The following is a 12,818-nucleotide window of genomic DNA, read 5'->3' as shown; positions in this document are numbered from 1 at the left end:
CACCTTACCGGTTAGAAAAAGCTTTCCCAATATTTCACAACAGGTAGCTCCTCCACCCTCGTAACAACCCTATGAGGAATAGGATGTCCTCACCTTAGAAATTAGAAGGATCCTGAGACCAGGTGGACCAAGTGACCTGCCCAAAGCCATTAGATGCTAGGAGACCCGAGGTCTAATCTGGGCTCTGCTTCCCAGTCATGAGCTTTTTCTATCACAAAGAGTTTTTCTTTTAACACTTCTAACAAACAGTCCTGAAAAAAAGGCAAGCAGCTGTTGTAATTCCATGTAGGACTTTTCAGCATAATTGAGTAATGTACCTTTTCCTTTTATCTTAACAAATTTTTAAAAATTATAATTAATAAATTGAGTGCATGTCCTGTGTCATTTCTAATTTTGAATCAAATCAAATAAGAGTTTACCTGGAGGAGGCACATATTTAGCAAGTCTAATGTTGATAGTTCCTGTCAACACCATTAGCTTCTTGGCTGTGTCACTTTACGGATGTGACTGTTTCTGGTAGGCCCACAGGGGCTCCCCGAGAGTGTCGTGGAAGGCTTCATAATGGTCTCTGTGTCCTAGTGAGGTGTGTGGCCCAACACATGTAGAGTACAGTAGCCCCAACTCCAAGTGGGGTTTTACATTAGCCCGTCCTTTCCCAGATTGAAGAAGCATTTTTTAACTTCTCATTTTCCAACTTCTCCAGATGTTTCAAAGTCTGGTTGTTTAACTTGAAGATATATAAACTCCCAAGAGAGGCAGCATATTTATATTCAAATGAATTTTTTTAACACATCATTCTTTCCTTCATTTGGCATGGAGCATCGAGTGCTGACTGTGGCTGTTTCATTTCCACACTCAGTCACAGAATCCATGAGTCCTACATTTACTGGTTATCAGTATTTTTTTTTTTCAACATTTATTTATTTTTGGGACAGAGAGAGACAGCATGAACGGGGGAGGGGCAGAGAGAGAGGGAGACACAGAATCGGAAACAGGCTCCAGGCTCCGAGCCATCAGCCCAGAGCCCGACGCGGGGCTCGAACTCACGGACCGCGAGATCGTGACCTGGCTGAAGTCGGACGCTTAACCGACTGTGCCACCCAGGTGCCCCTGGTTATCAGTATTGAAACTTTAAAGGCTGTTACATGAAGTAGTGACTATTTAGACTAGTGTACGTGTTCATTACTTAGTCAATGTTTTGTTCACTTCCAGAAAGTTCCTTGATGATGGAGTCTCTGTCCCATTTCTAAATCCCTGCATAGCCCAAGCTGATCTCGCTGTGAAGCCTTCTGTATCCAAAGGCTATCTGCAAGCTGTGGATAATGCAGGAAATCCACTTTGCCTTCGCTGTCAGCAACCCACCTGCCAAACTAAGCAAGAGTGCAAAGTGAACGCTTGGGAGTCACGGTTTTGCTCTCTGAAATGTCAGGAAGAGTTTTGGATTCGATCTAATAACAATTACCTGCGAGCCAAAGTATTTGAAATTGAACACGGTGTGTGTCAGCTATGTAACCTAAATGCACAAGAACTCTTTCTACGTCTGAGAGATGCTCCCAAAAGTCAGAGAAAGACTCTACTGGATATTACCTGGATCTCAAAGCTCCCATTAGAACAGGTAAATTATAATCCTTTGGCAGAGAGAAGGCAGCATTGTATTGAGTGATGAATATTGATTCATTTTCTTTTTTTCAACTTTATAATAAAGCAGCTTTCGAAAATATGCACTCAAAAGTAGAGAGAATAATCAACCCGTATACCCATTACCCACCTTGAACAGTTATCAACATTTTGCCTTCATCTGTCCCTCACCTCAGTTCTTTTTTTCTCCTGGAATTATTAAAAAAAATTTTTTTTTAATGTTTGTATTTATTTTTGAGACAGAGAGAGAAAGCATGAGCAGGGGAGGGGCAGAGAGAGTCTCCTGGAGTTATTTTAAAGCAAATTCCAGACAACATTTCATTTCCTCTTTTATTTTTTTTTAAGTGATCTCTGTGTCCATCGTGAGGCTTGAACTCATGACCCTGAGATCAAGTCACATGCTCTACTGACTGAGCTAGCCAGGTGCCCCTCATTTCCTCTTAAATCCTTTCATTATGTATCTCCCACAAAGACTTTCTCCCTCCCTCCTTCTTTCTTTCTTTCTGTCTGTCTTAAATATAATCCCATACCTGGGTACCTGGGTGCTCAGTCGGTTGAGTGTCTGACTCTTGATTTCAGCTCAGGTTATGGTCCCGGGGTCGTGGGACCAAGCCCAACATTGGGTTTTGTGCTGAGCATGGAGCCTGCTTGGGATTCATTCATTCATTCTCTCTCTCCGTCTCTGTCTCTCTGTCTCTCTCCACCACCACCCCCCCACCGCTGCCCCCTCCTGCCTCTTCCCTGCTCATACTCTCAATAAATTCATACATAAATTTTAAAAATTCCCATACCCCAGTACCCATTATTACACCAACAGTTATGATTCCTTCATTTTAAGTACAGGCTTGGTTTCCCAGATTGTCTCAAAAATGTCTTTTTGCAGTTGCTTTGTTCAAATTAGGATCAAAATATGACCCACACATTGTATTTGTTCATTATGCCTCTTATGCTCCATTTAATCTATATCACCCCATCCCATTTTTACACCATTGATTGTTCAAGAAACTGGATCATTTGCCTGTAGGATTTCCTACATTATGGGTTTGTCTTCCTGTATCCTCATGGTATTATTTGACATGTTTCTCTATCCCCCTGATTCCAGAATTATAGTTATAAGATATAGCAGCTTAATTAGATTCTGATTAAATTATACTGGGGAGAGATCTTAACAGAGGATACATTCCATGGAGAAGTACCTATGGTCTGGTTGTCACTTTTCATGATGTTAGTATTGAATGACCAGGGGCAAACAGCCCCCAAAATATAGTTCATTACAATGAGAAGAAAACATTTATGTTCATTCCACTGTAAAATGTAATTTTAGCAGAACAGTTTATGAAAAAAATATTCTTAGAAAACAATCATCAATATTCACTTTTATTTCCAAATCTCAGCTGGTTTCTAATGTGATCTAATCAGCCCTAAGTTTCAAACTAGAGCAAAATGTGTAATTTTGTAGTGTGCTTAATTTTAAAAAATCACTCCTGAGCCATTCTGTGCCCACTAAAATATTGGATAAATTTCTGCCAGTTGGTCAAATCACACATTTTTATTTATTTTGTATCACCAAATTATGACAGAATTAATTAATTAAGCATTTCTGCAAAAATGAATTACCATGACTTTGAGAGCTAGGGAATTACTTCCTTCATGATACCCGGAGTTCCTGAAATATCCTTTTGTCTAATTGGTGAGGCACACACTGCACCCACCCCAGGGGTGTCAGCCAGACTGCAGTTACTGTCTGCTGCCTCAGAGTGGAGGCTTCCAGAAGACACACAGTGAGAAGACTCAGGACATCTTGAAAACAGCCTGTCCGGGACTGTGGAAGTAACATAGTCTACTTCTAAAACAAAAGTGCTCCCGGGCGCAGCAGCACCATAGGGTTCATACTGGGGAGGGCCAGTCAGAGAGGGAGTGATTGTTTTAAGAGTTCAGTCTAGGATGTTGAAGACTGACTCCAAGTGATTTGTTTGCCAGGGCATTACTAGGAGGAATACAGAACCACATCTGGATTCAAGAGTCTGTCAGAAGAGGGACTATTCAGAGTAAAAGAATTGGTTACAAAGAGCAGACAAAATGGATTTTTTTCCTAAGAATGAGTCATTTGCTTGATGCACAAGATGGCCATGTCTAACTGCTTCTAACAGTGCCGGCCTCTGCTAGACGGAGGTTACTGCTCCTGCTTGCTGCCTCTTGGGGCTCCTTTTGGGCTGGCACTGGGGGTCAGTGTTCCTCTGCCTCCACATGTCAGACAAGCTTCCTTAAAAGTACTTGAGACATAGGTTCCCAGGGCTGGCAGCATGAAGCTGATTTTAATGTTGTCCTTGTCCAAAACCATGGAAATAAAAACAATCTTTGCATTCATCTTTATCATATTTAAAAAACTACAATTCTGTGAGCTGGTTTTCCTACCTCAGGTAGAATGTTAAAATACATCTTAATGTAGGTCATCACCAATAATATATAAAGTGTGTATGTGTGAGTTGGCCTAAATACTGCTGCTTTAAGTGGACATCTTAGTTTATTCCAGATATGCAAGTGATAGAGGTCTGTTGTAGAAACTTTGTCCCAGTCCATGTTAATTTTTAGAGGTTCCCAGATGAATGGCAAAAAGGTTCCGGGTGATAGCCATTAATATTAAACTCTCACTATGACAGGAACAAATGAACTTGGGTCAGTGGTTAAAGATTATGTGACTCAGTAATATTCAGAAGTTTTTGATTTCCAATGTGTCCTTATTCTTTTCACAGTTTTGTTTTATTGACTATATAAACTAGCTCAAAGGTGCAGAAGCAAGTAATTTTTCCCAATCTGTCAGGAGTTGTGGTATTTTATACTTGTTTGTAATTTTTTCAAAATGGGTTAGGTAAGGGAAAAAGAACTTTTTCAGAAATGTATTTTATTGCTTTCAAATTGCTAACCTAGAGGCTTTTTCCTATTCACAATAAAAGCTATAAAAAGCCATCCTAATGTATTTTTCGCTGTGATTTTGCTGTGTAAACATGATTGCACAAGGCAAAACCAACCGTTCCCACAGTGTATGTTGAAAAGTGCTGATCTTCTGTTCTCATTGTAGCTTAATGAAATGATAAGAAACCCAGGAGAAGGGCATTTCTGGCAGGTGGACCACATCAAGCCCGTGTCCGGTGGCGGAGGACAGTGCTCCCTGGACAACCTGCAGACCCTCTGCACAGTCTGTCACAAAGAGGTAGGTGAAGCTCTGCACACCTGTTTGACTTCATCCTGGAACATCAAATGGAGAATCGGGTATACAGTCCTGTGGAAGGTCATATGGAGGAATCTGTATCCCTTGTCTGGGACCCGAGATGCACTTATCCCTTTCATCACCTGAGTTTCCTCTTGAGACCTATGTAGGTTCTCTGTCACAGATAGAAGCTTCTTCCCTTGTAATTCATTCTAGGACAGAAAATTGTCACCACTGCCTAGAAGAAAATAAATATAACTTAACACAGTCTCGAAGAGACCCAGACCATCAACCAAAAGTTTGGTGAATTGGGGCAGCAACATATATTTGCATTCGCAGCTAAGGATGTCCCGAAATGTCAGAGAACATTAATAAATTATCTCTAGGGCCAACCCAGCTCAACATGCAAACATTATACTCCTGGCCCAAGTGTAAAACCTGTTCACCTTGGCACCTCTCTGAGCAATTACCTGTTGCTTAAAACAGGAGGGAAAAATATAACAGTTGTATTTAATAACTAGGATGAATTTTTTTTTTTAATTTTTTTTTCAACATTTTTTATTTATTTTTGGGACAGAGAGAGACAGAGCATGAATGGGGGAGGGGCAGAGAGGGAGACACAGAATCGGAAACAGGCTCCAGGCTCTGAGCCATCAGCCCAGAGCCTGACGCGGGGCTCGAACTCACGGAACGCGAGATCGTGACCTGGCTGAAGTCGGACGCTTAACCGACTGCGCCACCCAGGCGCCCCACTAGGATGAATTTTTAACAGGCAGTCTAGCAAAGGGATCTGATTAAAGTTTTCTTGGAAGCATACATTCCACATGCAACTTTGTATTCAACTTTTTTTCTAGTTATGGCAAGATTTAAGCATTTGCCCACATCCGTGATGAGCATTCATAATGTCTGTCCTCCAAAAAGGCTAACATCACTCTGTTGGGTACATGTCTACTGAACTTGATTTAGCTGTGCCCATACTGGTGAACTTGGAAGTTCATTCTTCTGTTTACACACTGTTCTTTACATTTTGAGGTTGTTCCTTCAGATAGATTCTGAAATGTAAAATCACTGAGTCCAGTGTTTGGATATTTCTGAGACAGTAGGAATTTATTTCCAAGCTGTTTTCCAAAGGACAGTGCTCCGTTATGCTCCTCCCGCCCTGTTGGTGGAGGCAGTGCTCACGTAACTGCACTCGTCGGGGCGTACGTGGTGGGAAAAGAATGGTCTTGTGGACCAAAGACACTGATGTTTTTTAAAATGCTGATCAATTGTATTTACACTCCTGAAAACTGTTCAGATCCTTTGCCAGTGTTCATAATGTATAAGCACTTTCTTAGCTTTCTTTTAATATTTTAGATTCCTCCATTCCTTCACAAATATAATTTTTACATAAATAGGATCTTGTAAGCAGAGTTGTTTTATTTTCATCTCTTAACCCTTTCTTCTCTCCCCACCCCTTCCACCTGGATAACTTCACACATACGTGAGCTCCAACTGGGGGAAAAGTCATCGGATTTACTTCTCAGCTGTGAAAATTATTAGCTCATTCAAGAGTTATGCGATCACTTTTTTTAGATTCTCGTGAAAAATTTTATTTGTGGGTATAGCAGGAGAATCTAGTTCTGATCTACGTCATTTTGTTTTTCTGCACTGGCTTGGGGTTGGGAGTGGCTTCTGAGCCCATAGAATAGGAAACAGGCCTTGAATGACTGCACCGTGAGAAACTATAGGATGCCTTCTAGATGGTCTCCCTTGGGTGAAGAGAACCAGGGCCTCCTGTAGTCCCCAAATGAGGTATTCACAGTCTCAATGGGAGTAAAGCATCTGATCCTAAGTGAACCCAGAACTTCGGGGCACGTACCAGAGCTACTGTGGTCCTCTGCTAGTGCGTGTGTTGATAATGTAGATTCTTCCAGAATAACGAAATGCAAAGAATTTTTGAGTTTCTGAGGCCAGTACTTTTTTCCTAACAAGTGTACACTTGTATATTTTTTAACTTTTAGAGAACTGCCAGACAAGCTAAGGAAAGAAGCCAGGGGAGAAGACAATCTCTAGCATCAAAGCATGGATCAGATATCACAAGATTTTTGGTAAAGAAATGAAGTAGAAAAATTTTTCAATGGATGACAAATGGTTTGCATGTGGAGGAATTTAACACGAAAAGTTTTGTCATGTTTCTCATTTAAAGAGTGAAAATTTTCAGAGCAAAACTCAAGAATTCAACTTTCCTTTTCATATTATATGCTTTTAGTGTTCGCTACCTTCTGAAAGTACTTAACACAAACTGAGATACAATAATAAATATTTCTGTGGCCTTGATTTCATGCAGACTCTCAATTATGTTTCAGGAAGGTTTTGTTAAGCTTTCATTTCCCCCTACAGTACTTTAATCATGGTATTATGTCTAGATTGTATTTGAAAAATATACTCTCAATTACTTGAAAAATGCTGCTGGATTAGTGTTGGTTCCGAACTGCTGTGTGTATAAATGGAACATTGGGAAACTGTAAGGGAAATTTCGGAGGCAGATCATTCAGGAATTCTGGGTCAAGCATGAGCATCCTGGTTAGCATGCAAGAGAGACCCTTGTTCACTAACTGCCTCCAAAATGGGCTTGGGGTACACATTTGGAGTGTTGCCCTGTTTGTTGTATTTCTTAGCTAATTGTCTTTATTGAAAAGATGCTTCTGAGAAAAAGTTAATTGGACCTATGTTGTTGGTAGACAAATCAGGTAATTTTTAAAAACATTTAAAAACTTGAAAACATAAAATGTAAAATTCCACTTAAACTAACTGAAAAAATGAAGTTTAAATTAATGCATAAAACTAGGCTTACTATCAAAGCACCCTTTGTCTCCTGATTATCATTTTGTTTTTAAAATCCTATCTTATTAAAAGTATATTCATGGTACCTCTTTTAAAAGGAATGAGGATAAAACACTTCATTCGAAAGCATGATCAGATGGAGATATAAGTTTCAAAAATACAGTGGGTGGCTCAGTCAGTAAAGCATCGGGCTCTTGACTGTGGCTCAGGTCATGATCTCAGGTTTCGTGGGTTCAAGCTCCATGTCAGGCTCCTCGCTGGCAGTGCAGAGCCTGCTTGGGATTCTTTCTCTCTCCCTGTCTGCCACTCACACGCACATGCTTCATCTCTCTCAAATGAACTTTAAAAAAATACTATGGTGGGGCACCTAGGTGACTCAGTTAAATGTCTGACCAGCTCATGGTCACGATCTCACAGTTCTCAGGTTCGAGCCCCGCATCAGCCTCTGTGCTGACAGCTCAGAGCCTGGAGTCTGCTTCAGATTCTGTGTCTCCCTCTCTCTCTGCCCCTTCCCCACTCATGCGCTCTCTGTCAAAAATAAACATTAAAAATGTTTTTTAATAAAAAAAAAATACAATGGTAATATTAACATGTAATTGATATTCAAAAATAAAAGCATGATAACAAAAATAAAATCAGGCTACAATCCTGCAAAATGTCAAAACCATGAAAGAGTTAGAACTATACAAAATCCAGGTCTAGAGAAGAATATATTCTTGAAAGGCCCATTTGTACATACTGTTTGGATGTAAACTTCATTTATTTATATTTTTAAACTTCATTTATTTGAGCACTTTACCGCTTTAATTAGTAGCTGGTGTTTTACGAATGTAGAGGACTTGTTTTTAGAAAGACTATACAATCATGAATTATCCTTCCAGAGTTGTTATTAAGTTTATAACTATTTCATTGTATGAGATCAAATAGCGTTTATTTTATAAATTGGGTCGGGCTTTCTTTTGCCTCCTTTCTGCTTTGCTGGTCAGGCTCTTTGCAGTTTTCTGCCTCATTGCCAGGGTAACCTAGGATTCCTCACGGTTGAGAGCTGAGAAACCGGCAGGCTGCTTTTCCTCCAGCATGGGGTGTTTGCAAGTGAGACTTAGGTCTAAGTAGGTCAGATGTCAGTGGAGCTTGCTCTTTAGATTAAACTGAGGTGGCAGTTCTAGGAACAAAGTTCTCAGATGTAGGAAATGTATGACGATTTGAAATGAAATGACCCATGAAGATGGTCTCTCTCTGCAGATTTCAAAATCCCAACCAAATAAAAATGCTTATAAGAACATCAAAAAGAATAAAATACTTAGGAACACATTTAACTAAGGAGGTGAAAGATCTGTCCACTAAAACTACCAGAATGATGAAAAAACTGGAAAAGATACAAATGGAAAAATATTCCATATTCGTGGACCAGAAGAATTTATATTCTAAAAAGGTCCATACTACCAGAAGAAATCTATAGATGTGGTGCAGTCCCTATCAAAATTCCAGTGGCATCTTTCATAGAAATAGAAAAAATTTTTTCTAAAATTTGTATGGAACCACAAAAGACCCCCAAATAGGCAAAGCAACCTTGAGAAAGAACAAAAAAGCCAGAGGCATCAGGCTTCCTGATTGCAAACAAGTCTGTAGCAATCAAAACATTATGGTATTGCCATAAAAACAAACCCTAGATCAATGGAAGAGCACAGTCCAGAAATAAATTCATCCAGAGATATTCAACTGACTTTCAACAAACAAGCCAAGAAAATATGGTGGAAAAAAGAGGGTCTCTTCAATAAATGGTGATGGGAAAACTGGACCCCCCCACTTTATACCATACACACAAGTCAACTCAAAATCAATTAAAGACTTGAAAGTAAGACCTAAGACAATAAAACCTCTCTAAGGAAACAGAAATGATTTAGCTCCAAGATGGTGGCTAGGAAGACCTCCTCCCACAGACACACTGAATCTGTACCTGCATATAGAATATTTCCTCCTGAAGAACTGAGGACTGATTAAACAGTTTTTGTACAACAAAGGATAGAGAGACCACATAGAGAATAGCAGGAGAAACAGAGACACGTTAGCAACGGGAACCCCAACCCTGATGTAAACTTCATTGGGTAGGGACAACACGGAAGGACCCATGCACAGATTCATCCATGCTGGGGCATGGAAAAAGAGCAGCAGTTCAAAAGGCAACTAGACTATAAGTGAACCCACCCCAGAGGATCCAACAAACTGAAGAAACTGCTAGAACTTTCTCCAGACCCCAGACTTCAGCTGTCCCGCCAAGGTGAGCCCAGTGCAGTGTACATCAGGTTACTCCCTTGGTGTGCCCATTGCAGCTCCAGCCAACTTACCAAGGCAATACAGGCACAAAGCACTCCAGGACACCCCAGGTCTCCATCTGCTTTAGCTTCAGTCAACTCACCAGGGAACACCCTAGGGCCCTGGGGCCCTAGGCCACACCCAGTATGGCTGGAACCATCCGTCCAAGGTACCCCATGCAGAGAATGCCCTGGGACCACCTAGTGCGTGCCCACTTCAGTTCCAGCTGTCCCACCAAGGCACCCCTTTTTGGAGCACCCAGGGACCCCTGCTCTGTGCCTGCTTCAACTCCAATCATCTTACCAGAGTAGCCTCAGTGTAGATTGCCCAGGGAACTCCCAGACCACACCCCCTACAGCTCCAGCCAGCCAGCCAAAATCACCAGGCATACACAGTCTACACCAGGGATGTTCTTACACAAGGCCATTCATCAAGAATGGGAGACGTAACTGTTTTGCCTAATTCATAGAAACAAACACAGAAAGTCAAACAAAATAAGACAAAGGAATATCTTCTGAACAACAGAATAAGACCAAAGTTGAGGAAAAAAATTAAATGAAATGGCAATCTATGTGGGAAGATGTTCAAAGTAATGGTCAAAAGATGCTCATCAGACTTGATAAAAGAGTGGATGAATGCTGCAAGTATCGCGATTCCACATTTCAAAGTACACTACAGAGCTCTAGTAATCAAAACAATATAGTACTGGCACAAAAATAGACACACGGATCAATGGAACAAAATAGAGAGCCTAGAAATAAACCTACACATATATGGTCAATTAATCTATAACAAAGGAGGCAAGAATATACAATGGGGAAAAGACAGTCTCTCTAATAAATGATGCTGGGGAAACTGGACAGCTGCATGCAAAAAAATGAAACTGGACCACTTTTTTACACCATACACAAAAATAAACTCAAAATGGATTAAAGACCTAAATGAGAGATCTAAAACCACTAAAATCCTTTAAGAAAACACAAGCAGTTATTTCTCTGACATCAGCCATAGCAACATTTTTCTAGATTTGTCTCCTAAGGCAAGAGAAACAAAAGTAGAAAAAATACTGGGAATACATGCAAATAAAAGCTCTGCACAGCAAAGTAAACCATCAACAAAGCTGAAAGGCAACCTATGGAATAGGAGATATCTGCAAATATATAGAGGTTAATATCCAAAATATATAAACAACTATAACCCAACACCAAAAAAATTAATAAAAATCCAATTAAAAAATGAGATTGCTTGAAAAGACATTTTCCCAAAGACGATATACAGATGGCAAGATATACATATGACAAGATGCTCATCACTAATTATCAGGGAAATGCAAATCAAAACCACAATGAGAAAATTCACATCAGTCAGAATGACTAGTATCAAAAAGACACAAAATAACAACTGTTCACAGGATATGGAGAAAAAGGAACTCTCATGTACTGTTGGTGGGAGGGCAAATTGAACATGCACTATGGAAAACAGTATGGAGGTTTTTGAAAATTAAAGATAGAAATAACATGATTCAGTGATTCTAGTGTTGGGTATTTACCCAAAGAAAATGAAAACACAAATTTGAAAAGATATATGTACCCCTATGTTTACTGCAGCATTATTTACAATAGCTAAGATACGGAAGCAACCCAGGTAGCAATCAATGGATGAAAGGATAAAGAAGATGTGGTATATATACAACGGAATATTACTCAGTCATTAAAAAGAATGAAATTTTGCCATTCCCAACAATATGGATGGACCTAGAGGGCATTATGCTAAGTGAAATAAATCAGAGAAAATAAATACCATATATTTTCACTTACATGTGAAATCTTAAAAAAGCAAAACAGAAAAACACCCAGAAACAGACTCTTAACAGAGAACTAATGGCTGCCTAAGGAAGAAGGATAGGCAAAATAGGTGAAGGGATTAAGAGGTAAAAACTCCTAGTTATAAAATAATAAGTTATGGAGATGGAAAATACAGCACAGGGAATATTGTCAATAATTAATAATTGTGTATGGTGAAAGATGGGAACTACACTTATTGTGGTGAACAGTATATAATGTATTAAACTGATGAATCACTGTTATACAGTTCAAACTAATATAACATATCAACTATACTTCCAGAAAAATAGTGGGTGAGCTTCTTGATAGCTTTTGCATTTGACATCAATAGCAACAAAAGCAAAAATAACCAAGTATGACCACAAAAACTTTAAAGTTTCTATACAGTAAGGAAACCACTGGCAAAATGAAAAGACAACCTATTTGGGGTGCCTGGTTGGCTCAGTCAGTTAAGTCACTACAGCTCAGGTCATGATTTCACCACTTATGAGTTCAAGCCCCATGTTGGGCTCTATGCTGACAGCTAAGAGCCTGGAGCCTGCTTTGGATTCTGTCTCCTTCTCTCTCTGCCCCTCCCCTGCTCACACTCTGTCTCTCTCTTTCAAAAATAAATAAACATGAAAGAGAGAGGGAGAGAGAAAGAAAGAAAGAGAAAGGGAAAAGAAATGAAAAGAAAAGAGAAAGAAAGAAAGAAAGAAAGAAAGAAAGAAAGAAAGAAAGAAGAGGGGAGAAAGAAAGGAGAGGAAAGACAACCTATAGGAAGAGAAAAATTGTGCAAATAGCATACCCAATAAAAGGTTAATATCCAAAATATATAAGAAACTCCTACAACTCAAGAGCAAAAAAATAAAATAAATTAAAAAAAACCCCAATTTAAAAATGGGCAAAGGACCTGCACATTTTCCCAAAGAATGCTTAAAATGACCAATATTACCAATCATCAAGGAAATGCAAATCAAAACCACAATGACATATCACCTCACACTGGT

General features: G+C 39.6%; 1 protein-coding gene across 1 annotated transcript in view; it reads left to right on the top strand.

Annotated features, from left to right (window-relative positions):
* The window catches only part of ZRANB3 (zinc finger RANBP2-type containing 3), a 302,090-nt gene extending 294,925 nt beyond the window's left edge, over nt 1-7,165 (top strand). Inside the window, 3 exon segments of the mRNA XM_032594393.1 lie at nt 1,213-1,615; nt 4,718-4,849; nt 6,850-7,165. Coding sequence (XP_032450284.1) covers nt 1,213-1,615; nt 4,718-4,849; nt 6,850-6,948 — 634 coding nt within the window. The 3' untranslated portion in view covers nt 6,949-7,165.
* Nucleotides 7,166-12,818: the final 5,653 nt, after the last annotated feature.

Source organism: Lynx canadensis, chromosome C1, assembly GCF_007474595.2.
Source record: "Lynx canadensis isolate LIC74 chromosome C1, mLynCan4.pri.v2, whole genome shotgun sequence".
NCBI lineage: Eukaryota > Metazoa > Chordata > Mammalia > Carnivora > Felidae > Lynx > Lynx canadensis.
Note: the sequence above shows the minus strand (reverse complement) of the source record. Positions and strands in the feature narration are given on the sequence as shown.